The sequence below is a fragment of the Oratosquilla oratoria genome, chromosome 34 (assembly GCF_046742065.1).
Source record: "Oratosquilla oratoria isolate Oo_2021 chromosome 34, ASM4674206v1, whole genome shotgun sequence".
NCBI lineage: Eukaryota > Metazoa > Arthropoda > Malacostraca > Stomatopoda > Squillidae > Oratosquilla > Oratosquilla oratoria.
The window spans coordinates 30,948,732-30,967,168 of record NC_134810.1 but is presented as its reverse complement, the minus strand read 5'-3'; the positions used below and the strand labels follow the sequence as shown (position 1 = coordinate 30,967,168).

The 18,437-nt window shown below is 39.5% G+C and overlaps 2 protein-coding genes across 2 annotated transcripts in view; one reads left to right on the top strand and one right to left on the bottom strand.

The window, feature by feature from the left end:
• The window catches only part of prel (preli-like), a 358,444-nt gene that overhangs the window by 90,975 nt on the left and 249,032 nt on the right, over positions 1-18,437 (bottom strand). The gene's annotated exons all lie outside the window — the stretch shown is intronic.
• The window catches only part of LOC143018165 (uncharacterized), a gene marked incomplete at its 3' end in the record, with an annotated part of 324,170 nt that overhangs the window by 88,514 nt on the left and 217,219 nt on the right, over positions 1-18,437 (top strand). Inside the window, 1 exon segment of the mRNA XM_076173326.1 lies at positions 14,211-14,356. Coding sequence (XP_076029441.1) covers positions 14,211-14,356 — 146 coding nt within the window.

Genomic DNA, 18,437 nt, shown 5'->3' with positions numbered 1-18,437 from the left:
CTTCTATTTCCTTTTCGAGTCCTTGGTCCTCCTATATTTCTTTTAGTATTTCTGTCACTAGATGCTTCTCCTCTTTTTCCCTTTGGAACCTTATTGGACCATGTTTTTCTTTGATACCATAGATTACCATACATTTTTTTTCGTCTCTTGTGTCTCTTACCCAATCTCTTTTTTCTTTTATTACTTCTATTACTGTGTCCTTTGTACTTTCGTTCATTGTTCTTTTACTATTTCTTTAAATAGTATTTTTTGGTTTTCTTTGTCTTTCATTTGGTTTTTGATTTCCATCATGTTTGATTTTTTATATTTTCACCAACTTTGCCTGCCTTATTATTATTTTTTCATTAACTTCCCTCAACAAAGTTTCATTTATATTTGTGTCTTCATTTTTCATCTTTTCATTATCATCTTTTACTTTAGCCAGTTCCTTTTTCATTTCTTCTAATTCCCTAACTAATGGTGCATTTTCCTTCCTCAATTCACTCACTTCTTTGTATAATTGGTTATGTTCCATTTTTATTTCAAATATGTCTTAGTTTATTAGTATATTTTTGAGGTCAATACCTCTTTCTGCTCTGAATCCATGGAATGGTTTGTCTTCATATCTGGGACTTTCTATGTTACATATGTTCTTTCAAATCACTCCCAAAGGTGTTTCATACTTACTCATATCCAGTCTTCTTTTGATTGTCTCTGTGTATGTCGGTTTATCATCCATTTCCTTTCATTTATCTATTCTTGTTAAACTTAAATCACTTAGCTATATCATGGTACCACTCGTCATGCCCCCTTCTGATCTGTTTACAACTAGGTAAATCGCCAATTTTCAGTCAAAGAATCGTTGGGTTAAGTGCTTGTAGAACATTCTCAGGCACATCCAATTTGTTCGACTGTCACTGTGTGTGGTTGAATGGAAGTGCCATCAGGGATATACATACCAAGGGCCTTTTCCCCTATTATGTGAGGTGGTTATATCTTAACACACACTCATACAGACCCATTCATTGCCCATTCCATCATAGCACTTCATGAATGAAAGGTCATTCCTATCCCCTGCACCTTGGGCCACAAGCAGTGTAGCAAGATACAGTACCTCCACAGCAAGGCAAGGTAGCCAGTAATGTGGATAAAAATGAAAATAGGGTGTGAGTACATATGACCTTGATGATGAGAGCAGTGAAGGTGCTGGGGGGGATCTAAATGGTAGAGTAGGGGATGAAGCAGTAGATGAAGTAAGAGGGAAATATGGTGTGCCAGGGTGGAGTAAAAGTGAAGTGTCACCAGCTGAAAGTATTATGAGGGGAGCAGTTACTGGCTCTCAACTCTCCTCATGCTGAAAGGTGTAAGAAATATAGTTGAAATTGCTATAGAGATCTGGCCTGGTCCAGAGATTGAGTGCTAGGCCCTTAGGGCTGCACCTCCAGATGAAATTTAGGAGGTTGACAGGGTTTGAGGTAGGGGTGTACCGATTTCATTATTTTTTTGCCAATGTCGATTCCTATTCACTCTTAGTTGCTGATGCTGATTCCACTTTATATAATTATGGTATATAAGTTTTTAGTATAAAGTATTTAAACTAAGCCCTATGTGAGGGGCACTGTCCTAGCCTCCCGATAGGGGGGGAGTGTGTGACGTTAAACCATATCATATCATTTAAACTGATTTTTACTTGCTCCATAATCTATGTAAGTTTATACATGCCAGTTGTTGAGCTGTTGGATGCTAATGATTGAATGAACTTAATGATGTGCTTATTGTTGCGGCTGAAGTCATCCTGATGGGGTAATATAGGCATACAATAGAGGGGGTGTTGAACACAACCGGCTGCTGGATGATGTTTATGTATATTTCTCACTCTCTGAATGAACAGCGCCACACACGGCATTATTGGGTATTAACAAAAAAAAAAAAAAAAAAAAAAAAAAAAAACTGAAGTCTATGATGCGTACAGTTACACATCCAAAATTTACATAATATTTTCTACACCATAACAAAATAATTACAAACTCCATAAACAAAATATGAACACACTTCTTTTTATAACTGAACACTGATACAAGTGATGAAAGTTTGTCATCCTCAACAACCCCCTCAAACTGAAGTCACCCTCTGATTGTGCTAAACTTACACAAAGTACCCTTGGAGAGAGGTTTAGTAAACATATCTGCAACATTTTCATCTGAGGGTACATACACTAATTTGACAGATCCATTTTCGATCTGACTTCTGATAAAATGGTATCTGATGTCTATATGCTTTGATCTTTGATGATACACTGGGTTTTTAGCTAAGGCTATAGCACCTTGGTTATCTACAAACAGTATTATAGTGTCTCTGACATTGTTATATCCGCATAGAGTTGAGCTAAAAAATTACATTCTTGTACAGCATGACTGATAGCTACATATTCTGCCTCACAAGTGGAAAGAGCAACTACTCTCTGTTTCTTGCACTTCCAGGATATAAGTGGACCATGGGTACTCATTTTGAAACAATAACCAGTAATATTATGGCGGTCCTCAGCAGACCCCCAGTCAGAATCACAGTAACCTGTTAATTTCAATCCTGCTTCTGATTTACCAAATTTCAAACCATAGTCAAGTGTTCCTTTAACATACCTTAAAACATGTTTAGCTAAACCAAGATGATTTACAGTTGGTTTTGACATATACTGTGATAACTTGGTAACCACAAAACATAGGTCTGGTTGCAGTCATGATATAAATTAGGCTACCCACTATTCTCCTATTGTGCTTAGGATTATCTAGTACATAAGATTCACAGTCTATTATTTTACAGATACCAGGATCACATGGGATACACTTCGGTTTGCAGTCTGACATGTTGAATCGTTCTAGAACTTTCTCACAGTGCCTCTTTTGATTCATTATTATACAACAGTCGTTAAATACAAACTCAATGCCAAGGAACCATGATAGTTTGCCCAAATCTTTCATTTTGAATATCTTATTCATATTCATCTTGACAGAATTTAGCACCTTATTATCACTAGCAGCTATGACTATATCATCAACCCAAAACAGAATCCATACAGTAGATGTTTCATCTGTCCTCTGATATACACAATGGTCTGTTTGTGATTGTACAAATCCCTCCTCAGTTAGACTGCTATGTAATAATTTGTACCAATTTCTGCCACTGTTTTAAGCCATACAGAGACTTCCTTAATTTACAAACTAGCTTATTACCATATTCATCAGTTTTTACAAATCCTTCTGGTTGCTCAAGGTAAACCTCACAGTCAATATCTGCATTTAAATATGCAGTGCTGACATCCATCTGATGGATTAAATAATCACTTTGTACAGCTAATTGCAATAACATTCTCAATGAAGTAAGCCTGGCTGTTGGTGAAAATGTTTCATGATAGTCTATATCTTGAACTTGGGAAAAGCCACTCGCTACGAATCTGGATTTGTATCTGTCACCACTATCTGGGTCATTTTTCACATCAAAAACCCACTTACCTCCTACAACTAATTTACCTTCAGGTAACTTTGCCAGGTCAAAAGTGTCATTTTCTGTTAGGGCATCAATTTCCTCTTCCATTGGGGACTGCATAGCTTCTAAATAAATCCCTGGGACCTCACATACCTTATGACAATAATAGGTGGTGTACCCTACTAAATCATAATAATCATCATCTTTCTCTACAACATAGTCATCCAGATACCTAGGTGGGTTCCTCACTCTTGGAGGATTTTTCCCTTCAATGTTTAGCTCACTGGTTTTGCTCTCATTCCTTGTCTGTTCAGAGTCCTTCATTGCTGGCTGATGAACTTGTGATGTGGGACGACATGTCACTTCATCATCACTATCGCTTTCATAGACATTAGACTTTGGCATTTCTACTTCATGTTTATCTATAAATCTTACACATCTTACTCTCCTTACTTCCTCTTGGTCAGGAAAATACACAAGATAAGCAGGGCTCTGCCCATCATACCCCACATATACCCCCCTTTTACAACGTGCATCTAACTTCTTACAATTCTGAATATATGCATAGCATATTGTGCCAAATACGTGCATGTTACTTAAGTTAGGTTTTCTTCCAGACATTGCTTCTACAGGTGTCTTCCCTACCCTTGAATTATAACACCAGTTCCTTATGTATGCAGAAGCTTTCAATGCATATGGCCACATTATCTTGGGTAAATTTGCCTCCAGTAACAAACATCTTGCCATTTCACACAGAGTTCTCCATGAGCGTTCCGCTGTGCCATTTTGATGTGGGGAATAAGGGGCTGTGTATTCCTGCTTTATCTTGTGTTTCACCATCGAAGACCTAAAGTCTTTAGATATATACTCACCACCATTGTCAGTTCTCATACGTTTGATTGAGCCCAAAGGAGCAGTATCAGCCAAAAACCTTTCTGTGGCTGATAATGCATCTTTCTTGTCTTTCAATAAATAGACCATAAAGTTACCAGAGTAATCATCAACAAATGTTATAGCATATTTGAATCCACCTTTACCAACTACATTCATTGGGCCAGTTATGTCACTATGTACTAATTCTAAACTATTTGTAGCCCTTACATCAGGTTCCTTATTTCTAAATTTACTCATCTTGCCTAAAATGCAGGTTTCACAATTCACATCCTCTCTGTCACCTGAAATGTGCATACCATCTACTACCCCCTCAAGCTTCCGAACATCCTTCATATTACAATGACCAAGTACCTTATGCCACTCTTCGGCTGTGCGGCTACTATGTATCTGGGTATTTCCAACATTGTTTATAAAATACAGATTACCCTGCCGTTCCACGTTGAATATAGAGCCATCTGATGTCATAAGCTCTGCATGGTTTGGTTCAAAGGTTACACATACACCTTTTCTTGTGGCAACTGGAACAGAGAATATGTCAAACTTGTATGTTGGGATATATAAAGCGTCTTTCATAATCATTTCTTTTGGCTTCCCAGTTATATCATTAAGCACTACACTGGCATCACCTTTGCCTAACACAGTCCCAATTTGCTTGCTACCATCTGCTAGTTGCATCACTTGCTTGTCTGGTTCAAAGTTTTTGTTGAACTTAATAAACCTAGATTTATCAGTTATAATGTATACTGATGCACCACTGTCTACCAGTAATGTGCTGGTACTTGCCTTAATTCTAGTTGATCGAGTGCTGGTCTAGAATACGAAGCTGTGAGTGCCGTATCCTTCGTCGCTGCTGTCTCCTCTGGTTGTTCCATTTCCCTCACCGCTTACTGTGTGTGCTGTGGTTGCATTCTTCCTTTTGCTCTGGTATGTGTTGTGGGTATTAGATCTGCACAGACTGCACCACTTGCTAGGTTTCTTCTGGTCACCACTAGTTCGCCTGAGGCATTGATAGGCCTTGTGGCCTGGTCTGCCACACAAAGCATTTTATCATATACCTGCCTCTGTCACTGTTTGCATTCATCACGTTTTCTTCTTCGCGTGAGCTTTTCAACTTTCCTGATTCTTCATAGCTCATGAGTGCCTTCTTGAATTCTTGAAAAGTCATTTGTTTTTCTCGTTGCTCCACCACCGTGCTGAGTGTGTCATATGCTGTAGGGAGTCCATTTAGCACCATAGCAATAAGCATGCCCTCACTTATATTTTCTTCTGCTTTCTTCAGTACCGCTACAGCTGCTTCTGCTCTTATAATATAGTCTATCAACTCCTCATCACCAGCTAATCTGAGTGTCGTCAACTTCTTGTACAGAGAAATCACCCTTGGTTTACTTGCATCCAGATAATAATTTCTTAAAATATCTAACGCTTCCTTGCCTTTGTCCGTTGCATCTCTAAGAATAAGGGCTATATTTCTATCATCCAGCAGTTGAATCAGCTCGGCGTATACTTCCTTATTCTCGTCTGCACTCGGTGATGTCTTCGTCAAAACGCTGTCCAGTTTCTTGGTAGTCAGGTAACCTTGAAATTTCGCTTCCCACACCTCGTATTTATCCCCATCACCGTCGAAAACGAGCCTGTGCCTGGGCCCATAACCTGTTGTGGCTGAAGTCATCCTGATGGGGTAATATAGGCATACAATAGAGGGGGTGATGAACACAACCGGCTGCTGGATGATGTTTATGTATATTTCTCACTCTCCGAATGAACAGCGCCACACATGGCATTATTGGATATTAACAAAACAAAACAAAAACTGAAGTCTATGATACGTAGTTACACATCCAAAATGTACATAATATTTTCTACACCATAACAAAATAATTACAAACTGCATAAACAAAATACGAACACACTTCTTTTTATAACTGAACACTGATACAAGTGATGAAAGTTTGTCATCCTCAACACTTATTGATTGACCACTTTATGATTATCAATGTATTATTGTATTATTTTCTATCAGTTGAAAAAGAGGTTAAAATGAACTATTTTCATAGATTTTAATGTAACTACTAACTTCATGAGGGGACGTCCTAGGATGAGGTGGATGGATGGGGTAAAGGGGGCTTTGGGGAAGAGGGGAATGTCTGTTGAGGAAGGAAGGGAGAGGACGGAAGACAGAGGTGAGTGGAGAATGGTTGTATATGGATGATGTTGTGACTGCATGAGGAGGTAGTATGTGTGAGTAAATTTTGACGCAGCCCGAAGGGATTTCTCCCCGTCCTCTCCTTATATGCAAAGGGGGACGGAGAGGGGGGGTCGCCGATTAAATGAAGCGGCCTTGCTGTGGATGTACTGTGTCTTGCGACACTGCTTCTGACCCAGGGCGGTGGGCAGGGTTCAGGGATGACCCGTCATCCAGGAGGTGCTCAGATGAGAGGAAGGGTGGGAGGGGTGTGGAGTGTATTTAGGGATGAAATGGGTGGGAGTGTTTTTATGCCTTTCCCTTTGTGGCTACCTCCCTTGGAAGGGGGAAAAAGCCTTGGTATATGTATGTATGTATGTACTAACTTCAAGTCACTTGAATCATTTGATACATTGTTTTAATCAAACACATGTGCAGAATGTAAAATTTATTAATTAGTTTCTTAATCCTAAGTTAATAGTAAAACCTAAAACTAACTCAGTCTTTACTAAGATTTTTTTTTTTTTTTTTTTTTTTTTTTGAGAGAGAGAGAGAGAGAGAGAGAGAGAGAGAGAGAGAGAGAGAGGGGATTAGGAGAGAAACAGAGGGAGTAATTGGTGAGGAAGGCATTTGAATGTGTTTGAGATGAAATGCCTGAAAAGTATGATAGGGGTTACTAGGCTAGATAGAGTGAGAAATGAGGAGATGAGGAGGAGAACAGGGGTGGAAAGGGAGTTGGGAGATAGGGTTGATGAAAGAGTATTGGGATGGTTTGGACACATGGAAAGAATGAGTGAAGAAAGATTAGTAAAAGAGGTGTGGAAGTCAGAGGTGAAAGCCATGAACATGAGGGGGTGACCTAGGATCAGAAGGATGGATGGGGTAAAGGGGGCATTGGGAAAGAGAGGAATGTCTGTCGAGGAAGGATGGGAGAGGACAGAAGATAGGGGGGAATGGAGAAGGGTTGTTGTTGTTGTTGTCGTTCCCTAGACTGTCTGTCCGAGCAGTCCCGTCTCCCCAAGGAATGCCATAGCCGAAACTGGGTTTTCCCACAAATCCTTTATAGAGCGTATGTTGTGTTGTTTGCGTGCATGATTGTGTATAATGCAGTCTTCCATTATGTGTTGTATGGTATGGGGTGAAGTGTTACATCCTGGGCAGCTGTTCACAATGCGGTCATCCAGCCTCTTCTGGTAGCTTAGAAGTGCTGGGTGGCCAAGTGGACTCTGTCCTTTCGTGGGAGAGAGGATTCAGAAGGGTGGATATCAGGGGGTCTGGCATGCAGCAGTGTGTTGTCTTTCAGTGTGTTAATGGAGCAGTGAGTGATATGATTATGAATATGTTTCTGGAGGCTGGTATTTGGTGGTTGTGGAGGAAGAGAAAAGAGTATCTGTGCGTGATAAAGGTCTTTGGGTGTTGTTTTAATGTTTCTTGGTGTGTGTGGGTGTTCTGCTATGTAGTGTAGCGGGTGTAATGTGTTTGTGGTGGCTGCGGCAAGTGTTTGTGTGCCTCTCATGTCGAGGTGGTCCTTGACTTTGAGGACTTTTGTTTCATGGTGTAAATGGTCTGTAGGTGTTGTATTTGTGCAGCCTGTAATTGTTTTTAGGGCTTTGTTTTGTATGATTTGAAGGGTGTTGTGGTGTGTCTCACTGAGATTAGGAGCCCATGCAGGACTCGCATAATTCAACACTGAGCGTATGCATTGTTTGTATATTGTTATATTAGTTTCTTTGTTTTGTCCAAATGTTGTTCCAGTGATTGACTTAAGTGCGTTAAGTCTGGGTGTGCATTTATTTTTTATGTTTGTGATGTGTTGTTTGAAAGACATGGATGTATCGTATGTTACACCAAGAATTTTCGGTGTGTTTGTGTGTGGTATTAGAGTGTTGTTGATGTAGAGATGAGGTATGTATTTGTGTTCTTTTGTCCAGTTGGTGAGAAGTGTTGCTGTAGATTTGGTTGGAGCTATTTTGAGTCTGTGATGAACCATGTGTTGAGTGTGTCAAGGTATGGCTGGATTATTTCTGCAGCTTTGTCTGTGTTACGATGTGTGCATGTGATTGTTATGTCGTCTGCGTAGGAAGAGATTTGTATTTCTGAGGTGTCTGGTGTGGGTAAGTCATGCATGTATAGATTAAATAATGTGGGGGATAGAACTGAGCCCTGTGGTACTCCATTCTTAATGTTTCTGATGTGCGATGATTGGCCATTATATGACACGTAAGCATTCCTACCTGCCAGATAATTGGCCAGCCATCTTTTGGTGTTATTGTGCATGTCTGTGTTATATATTTTATTTGTTAGGTTGTGGCGGGGGATAGCATCAAAAGCTTTACTAATGTCTAATGTTATAAGAAGTGTTCTTTGGTGGGGCCTATCTGAATTGATGCCATCTAAAATTCTTTGTGTGAGGTTTGTCAGAAGAGTGTTTGTGGAGTGTAGTGGCCTAAAACCGTGTTGTGAGTCAGCAAGGGGAATATGTGGTGTGACAAGTTTAAGTATTAGGCGTTCAATGACTTTAGAGGGGGTGCAGAGAAGTGTGATTGGACGGTGCGATGTTGGGATTGTTGGATCTTTGTTCGGTTTTGGAATGGTGATTATTTTACCATGCTTCCAGATGTCGGGTATAGTGTTGTGTGAATAGCTGTAGTTTGCAATGTTTGGGTTGTGTATGGATGATGCTGTGATGCATGAGGGGGAGTTGTTCAGGGATGGGGGATGAGGGAGTATGTATGAGAAATAAAATAACATAGCCCAAACATATTTCTCCCTGTTTTCTCCTTTTTTGCATGAGGAGACAGAGATGTGAGGTCACTGAATTAGTGAAGCAACCTTGCTGTGGATGTGCTGTGTCCTGCAACACTGCTTCTGACCCAGGGCAGTGGACAAGATGCAGGGATAACCTGTCATCCAGGAGGTGCCAAGATAAGAGGGTAGAGGGGAGTGGAGTATGTAGGGGAAGGAATGGGTGGAAGTGGTTTCTATGCCTTTGTTTTCTGGCTACCTCCTTTGTAAGGGAGAAAAAGCCTTTTGTATATGTATGTACCTATATGTATGTAAAGTTTTCTGTCATGCTCCTACCCCATTTCACATCTCTCCTCTTTGCCTTCTTTATCTTATGCTTTACTTCTCTTTATTTTGTACCTCTCATATGATTCCCTCATCCTTATTTGTAACCAATCTATGAAAGCCTTCTTCTTCTCTTCTACACTCTTCTTTGCTTCCTTGTCCCACCACTCACTACCCTTCCTTCTATTTCCTCCCATCCTCCTTGTTCCACATACCATCTTTGCACACCTTATGGCTCCCTCCATGAACCATCCACAGCTTCTTCTTATACTCCTCCTTTTCTTTCTCATTTAAGCAGTTCACTTTAAGAGCCTCCCTACCTTTTGCCCATTTCCTCTTTCTCCACCTATCCTCCACTCTCAGCTTAGCTTCCACCAAAAAATTATCTGATATTCCCCCACTCCCCTTAGCACATGTACATCCTTAACTCTTCCTACTATACTCCTGGTTACCATTATATAGTCCATTAATGCTCTGTCTACCACCCTTCCATCCACCACCCTCTCTCATATGTACTTATGCTTGACTTTCTTTTGAAACACTGCATATTCTATCATCAACTCTCTTTGAGACACATCTCCAACTCTCCATTATGATTTTTTCCCGGAACTCCGTACTTCCTAATCACTCTGCCTATTGGTTCATTTCATACCCTAGCATTAAGGTCTCTCAATACAACTACATTGACATTTCTCACTAATCCCTCTATGCACTCATCCAAAAAGCCTCCCTTTCCTCTATGCTCTTCTCAAGACCAGGCCCATATGCACTTACAAAAACCCACATCTTCCTTCCCAGTTTCACCTTCATCCACATTAACCTTGAAGAAACATTCCACTCCACTACACACTTGCCTATCTCTTCACTTACCTATCTCCCTCGTCCTCTCTTCACTCCTGAGAATCTCCCAACTACACTCCCAAACTCACACTTGCCCCTCCCTTTCAACTTCGTTTCACTCAATGCTAACGCATCCATCTTTCTTCTCACGAACATACTGCCTATCTCTTCCCTTTTACTCTCATCTGTACCACATCCATGCACATTAAAAGATCCAAATCGTAGGGTACTGGTTGGAAAACTCCTAGAACCTCTTATGCCTTTACTTTTTTTTAGGTATGTCCCCTTTGGGGCAATAGGTAGCAGGATTCCTAGTACTATCCCTGTCCCATTTTTGTTGTTGTCTCATATGACTCATTTGGGAAGACTTGGTGGCAGCATTCTTTTCCCCCACCACAGGGTGAGGCAAAAAAAAAGAAAAAAAAAAGGAAATGAATATTCAGAGAAATGGTAGAAGACAGTAACAAGGGGTGGGGTTCCAGCATAACAGAGGGACAGTCACAGTATAAAAAGGTGTCATCATTTCTCTGTGAACAGAGACTTCCTCTATCACAGACAAAATTTGTGGCTCTGGTCCATAGGGGCGCCCCATATAGTCCCTAAAGTATCAACCACATGCTATTTTGCCACAATAACATGGAGGCAATATCCGTGACGGTGATTTTTTTTTTTTTTTTCTCAAAAATTTGACTCGTGTGATTATGAATTTGGCAGCAAATCATCTAAACATGAGTCAAAATCATAGCTATTATTTTCAAAATGCATAAAGATATATTGTTATGTATTTACTTGTCAAAATACACCAAGAAATTTTGTATGATTCAATTTAATATAAATTGCTGTGGAGTAAGTAGGATCAAATCTGTCTGCTGATTTATCATATCCTCGTAAAAGTGACCAAGTCCATAGACACCGAGATGATTTACTGCCATATTACTCTCGCTTAATTTCTGTCGTAGAAACTTTGCTGTTTAAGGATGGAATGGGTGGGAATGATTTTATGCCTTTTTCTTTTTGGGTACCCCCCTTGTAAGGGGGAAAAAGCCTTGGTATATGTATGTATGTATATATATATATATATATATATATATATATATATATATACTAAAACATATGAATCTGTTTTCCCTAAAAAAGCGTAGACTCAGAGGTGACTTGATACAGGTCTTTAAAATTCTAAAGGAAATTGACAACATCGAAAGTGACAAAATTTTCACACTGAATGAGAATCAGACAAGAAATAATGGTCTCAAACTGTCCGGAAATAGATTCAGTTTGGAAGTGGGTAGAAACAACTTCAACCGTGTAATTAATGAATGGAATAAACTTCCTGCAGAGGCAGTACAATGTAGTTCAGTTCAAAGCTTTAACCCCTTCCATACGGTGGCGCACACGTAGGCGTCATGGGGAGCGAGTGTATTCGCGAGGCTGCCATATTGGCGTCTTGATTATGTTTATTGTAGTCGCCCCTCCATAATGACATTCTTTCTAATTCTTTTGTAATCGCATTTTCTATGGTTATCAAAATTCACGGGTGAAGAGAGAACGATCGATATAAGCGGTGACTATATTTTATGATGCGAGTATTATTACGACACGTCGTACGGCTGGCATTGGCTGCTGCCACCGAGATCTAAGTCCATGACGCCTACGTGTGCGGCACCGTATGGAAGGGGTTAAGAATCATTTAGATAAACACGTAAGGAAGATGCTTAAATGATTATCGTTTATTTTATATTATCTTTCTTTGTTCTGTTATCACTTGTCTGTTTGATTCTCATGTCTCATGTATTATTAGTTATATGTCAATTTATTATTATTTTCTATTTACCTGTTTGTTTATTATTTAACTATGCCTATGCATTTATTTATGTATTCTATTTGTTATGTACATTATTATATTTTTTTATTTATTCATATATTATTATTATTATTATTATTATTATTATTATTATTATTATTTTTTTTTTTTTTTTATCCTACCTAGATATGGACCAAAAGGTCTACTGTCAGCATGCTCCGCCTTTGTAATCCTTTGTAATATATAGTGTTCTGAGTTCATATGATTTTAAGCATCAGTGGTCGAGTGGAGTAAGGCGGCAGTCATGGGGCCTCTTTGGCGTCTTGAGCAGCAGGTTCGAATCCTTGCACGACTGTCATAAAAATTATCTGATTGATGTTGCTGTTCACTAGCGAATTTCTCATATGGTTACAATGGCGAGAAGCGTGAAAGGGATTCATTCCGGTCCTTACCCCTCCCACAAATGTGCTTGGTCGTATGGTAAAAAGAGAATCAGGGCTGCAGTTAGCGACCTTCTCAATCTCGAGAACCAGTAGTGTTCTGAGTTCATACAATTTTAAGCATCAGTGGTCGAGTGGAGTAAGGCGGCAGTCATGGGGCCTCTTTGGCGTCTTGAGCAGCAGGTTCGAATCCTTGCGCAACTGTCATAAAAATTATCTGATATATATATATGGAAAGATATATACATGGAAAGAATGAGTGAAGAAAGATTAGTAAAAGAAGTGTGGAAGTCAGAGATGGAAGGAATGAATATGAGGGGGTGTCCTAGGATGAGATGGATGGATGGGGTGAAAGGGGCATTACAAAAGAGAGGAATGTCTGTGGAGGAAGGACGGGAGAGGACAGAAGATAGGGGTGAATGGAGAAGGGTTGTGTATAGATGATGCTGTGATGCATGAGGGGGAGTGGGTGGGGGATAGGGAGTGAGTAAGTATGTATGAGAAAAAAAATTAACACAGCCTGAAGGGATTTCTCCCCGTCTTCTCCTTTTCTGCATGAGGGGATGGAGAGGGGGGGTCGCCGAATTTATGAAGCGGCCTTGCTGTGGATGTGCTGCGTCTTGCGACACTGCTTCAGACCCAGGGCAGTGGACAGGATGCAGGGATGACCCGTCATCCAGGAGGTGCCAAGATAAGAGGGAGGGAGGAGGGTGGAGGGGAGTGGAATATATAGGAAATGGAATGGGTGGGAGTGGTTTCTATGCCTTTTTCTTTTTGGCTACCCCCCATGTAGGGGGAAAAATCCTTTGGTATATGTATATATATATATACATATATATATATATAATATATATATATATATATACTGTATATAGTTTAATTTTATATAAGTAATACAAAAATAAGATTAAAAATTAACATAATTTTCTCACATTTACTCCAACTTGTGCTGCTATTTGAAAAGTTTCTCTGTTCGTACATCCTTGTGTCTGCAGATCTTATCACCTTTGCATGAAAATTAATATAATTTGCTCTAACATTTACTTAGACTTGTGCTACTATTTTAAAAGTTTCTCCAGTCATACCTCCTCATGTCTACAGATTTTAGGGCCTCTGCATAATATTTCCAAAATGTGTGTAATGGCACTAGACAGCAGTGTAGGTTTACCACTACCACAGCATATTCCTAGCCACCTTATTCCCTACGGTTGTGATGCTATGTGAAAATAAAATAAAGCAATGATTATTTGGTAGTGGTATCTCATGTAGCAAATTATATGCTGCATGGCCCTATGCAACCACCAGAACAATGAATAATAGATGAATTACTGAATTGGCATCGGCAAAATGTTGCATCCCTTAAAAAAAAAAAAGCCAATTCACCAAGAAGTGCTGATTCTTGCCACTGCTGATGCCAACCACCCCTAACACATGCTCATCATTGATCTCTCAGTTTATGATATTGTGCAGTAAGTTGTTGCATAAACTAAAGATGTAATCAACTATGTATTTTTTCTGTAAGGTTGAACGAAGGTCCTTAAGTGAAGGAAAAGAGGAACCTGTGCGGACAGGAATGTTAACTCGTGATATGCGAGCCAATCGTGAGAATGCAGAGAATACGCCTGAGAGTTCACCATTGACTTCAAGAAATTCTGTAACCTCACCAGAGTATGTATCAAATATTTTTGTTTTTTCTCCTAATTCTTGTGATAACAGGTTGTAAGAGTTTGGATGTTCTTATGATTTAGTCACAATTTTGAGGATGTCAACTAGTTTTAAGACTTAATTCAGTTCTGTTGAGAGTGAATGATGTTGAAACAGAATATTTCTGAAGGGTAGAATTTTCTGTCCACTGTCAGTATCCCCAGATCCATTCCTTTGCTTATACTAATTTCTTTCACCCCATCCATCCACTTCATTTACTTTGTATAGCTCTTTATAGCTAAAAAAGCACAAAACAAATTCAAAAGACCAATAACTGGATGCACTGAATTAGAATGTGTATATGTAAACACCAAAATCCTTTTTGTAGAACAACACATGAAAATGATAGGCATGCAAATTTATGCAGGAATCCTCAAACACAATAAGTAGCACAGCTATCTAAATGCAACAGGAAAGCAACTTTAGCTTCATACTACTCAAACAACTTCAACAACCTACCACCTGTACTTGAAAATGTATCTGTACAGAAACATACATCACAAAATAAACACTCTAAGATTGAATTCCTAACACCATTCTCTGCCTGTCTCATCCAGACATTAAGCTCTCTGAAATTATCAAAAAAGCACCAACAGAAACAATCATGATGGCAGTACACATACATACAGCATTTGATACCCCCAAGACACGTGCTACTACTAATAATTCCGACAGTCGTCCCCAGACTTGAACTGAGTCTTGCAAGAAAGCAAAGCAGACTCTCTACCAACTAAGCTATCGGGATTATAAAATTCTCCAACCTGTGAATTGATCTCATTCCCCAAGGGACTAAGTCAACTGCTAACTGCTGTCCTAACTTAATTTTTACAGAGAATTAAGCCCAACTCATAGCTTTGTACCAGCTTAACCACGATCTACGAGTTGGGTTTAATTCTCTGCAAAAATTAAGTTAGGACGGCAGTTAGCAGTTGACTTAGACCCTTGGGGAATGAGATTAATTCCCAGGTTGGAGAATTTTAGAGTCCTGATAGCTTAGTTGGTAGAGCATTGGCATATATATATACATATTCCTGGAATTTACCTATACCACTCTAGCCATACATATATATATATATATATATATATATATATATATATACATATATATATACATATATATACACATATATATGTATATATATATATAATATATATATATATTATATATATATATATATATATATATATATATATATATATATATGACACAAGAAACCCACAGATGGAGAAATTAAACTTCGAATGAAAGAAGATTCTATATTTCAGCTATCAACTGTAGCCCTCTTCAGGAAAGTATATAAGACAGAGGACAAAGGGGACTTATAAGCTACAGAAACACAGAAAAGAGAGGGAACATGGACTGATGGCATTACTCAGACACGGGGTAAAATGGGGTGGCAGGTGAGGTGAGGGGGGTTGTAAGCTTCGTACGAGCCTACTCACTGCTGCAGATGCAATAATGTCAGGAGTCCACTGCCCTTTAGAAATATTAATGTTGGGACATTCCTCAATGCTGATTCAACTATTTTTCTCCAGAAACCACAGTGAGACTTGAACACTAATCTGGCCTTACCCCAGTTGAAAGAATGATTCTTATTTTTGACATGAAGAAATACGGCCGAATTTTCTTGCCCATACCTAATTGACCTTTTATGTTCTGCCAATCTAGTGTTCAAGTCTCTCCCGGTTTGACCCAAGTACACCAAATCACAATCTTGGCAGGGCAAGCAATAAACACTGGGTGACTCTACTTCCTTCAGTTTTTGTTGAACATTCACAATTTGCTTACGCACAGTGTTGGGATAGTGATAGGTAATACTGAGACGTTCATGAAGAAACAATTTAGTAGAAGAACTGATGGTTTTATAATAGGGAATTTTTAAGATATCTTTAAAGGAGCGGTGATAACTAGAGGGGACGGAAGTTTTGAAATGGTTGGCCCTAGCCTTACTGAGGGCTTGGTCCAGAAACCAAGGTGGATATGCCAACTTCTTAAGTTGACATTTGATCACCTCAATTTCTTGGTCCAGAAATTGAGGACTGCAGATCCTGAAAGCCCTCAAGAAAAGACCAGCGGAACACTAATTAAATTAGCTTCACACGGAGTAAATGGTAGCCTATTAAGTTGGACTTAAAATTGGTTGAATAAGAGAAACTTCTAGATGGAAAAATGTTACAAGTGGAGTTCCTCAGGGTTCCGTTCTTGGGCCACTTCCATTCAAAGTATATAAAAATGTTATAGACGACGGACTAAAATCTATTGTCTCCAGATTTGCTGATGATACAAAACTGTGTGGAGTGGCAAATGATCATTTAAATCAATTAGATATTCAAGAAAATTTAGACACTACAGCAATGGTCTGAAAAGTGGCTAATGAGATTTAACACAAGTAAATGCAAGGTGCACTTAGGTAAAATAACAGTAAGTACAATTACAAGTTATTTGGAAATTTGTTAACAAAAGTTGATAGTGAAAAGGATCTTGGTGCAATTATCAGTAACAATCTCAAATCATTTAAGCAGTGTATTTCAGCCTCTGAGAAAGCAAATAAGATTCTAGGACTGATTGCATGATCTTTTGACTTCAAAAGCCCATCTCTTATTAACAAGCTATAAATCATTAGTTCGTCCACATTTGGAATATGCTGTTTCCATATGGTCACCGAATCTCAGTAAAGACATTGACCGATTGGAAAAAGTAAAATGGCAAAACACAAAACTGATTCCAAATATAAAAAATAAATCATATGAAAATTGACTAAAACATATGAATCTGTTTTTCCTAAAAAAGCGAAGACTCAGAGGTGACTTGATACAGTTCAAGATTCTAAAGGGAATTGACAATATCAAAAGTGACAAAATTTTCACAGTGAATGAGAATCTGACAAGAAATGGTCTCAAACTGTCAGGAAATAGATTTAATTTGAAAGTGGGTAGAAACAACTTTGCCAGCTGTGTAGTTAATGAATGGAATAAACTTCCTGCAGAAGCAGTGCAATGTAGTTCAGTCCGAAGCTTTAAGATTTGTTTAGATAAACACTGAAGCAAGATGCTGTAATACATACATACATACATATACTAAGGCTCTTCTCCCCCTTACCAGGGGGGTAGCCAAAAAGGACAAGGCACAAAAACATTCCCACCCATTTCATCCCCGAAAACACTCCACACCCCTCCACCCTCCCTCCCATCTTAGCACCTCCTAGATGACGGGTCATCCCTGCACCCTGTCCACTGCCCTGGGTCAGAAGCACTGTTGCAGGACACAGCACATCCACAGCAAGGCCGCTTCATTAAATCGGCGACCCCCCCTCTCCGTCCCCCCATATATAAAGGAGAGGACGGGGAGAAATCCCTTCGGGATGCATAAAAAAATTTTGCTCACACACACTACCTCACCCCCATTCCCCCGTCCAATCCACCTCATGCATCACAACATTTTCCATATACAACCATTCTCCATTCACCCCTGTCTTCTGTCCTCTCCCGTCCTTCCTCAACCGACATTCCCCTCTTCCCCAAAGCCCCCTTCACCCCATCCATCCATCTCATCCTAGGACGTCCCCTCATGTTCACTCCCTCCACATCTGCCTTCCATACCTCCTTTACTAGTCTTTCTTCACTCATTCTTTCCATGTGTCCAAACCATCCTAATACTCTTTCATCCACCCTATCTCCCAGCTCCCTTTCCACCCCTGTTCTCCTCCTCACCTCCTCATTTCCCACTCTATCTAGCCTAGTAACCCCCATCATACTTCTCAGACACTTCATATCAAACACATTCAAGTTCCTTCTCTCTTCCTCTCTCATATTCCATGTTTCTGCTCCATACAGTGCTGTTGGCACAATCACTCCTTCATACAGTCTCCTCTTAGCATCCATTCCCAGATTCCTATTCCTCATTACACTTTTTAAACCACCAGGACATTTACTCGCTTCTCTCAATCTACATTCTACCTCCACCTTCACTCCACCCTTTCCTGACACATTTGCACCCAAATATCTAAAACTATCCACTTCCTCCAGTTGCTCTCCCTTAATGCTC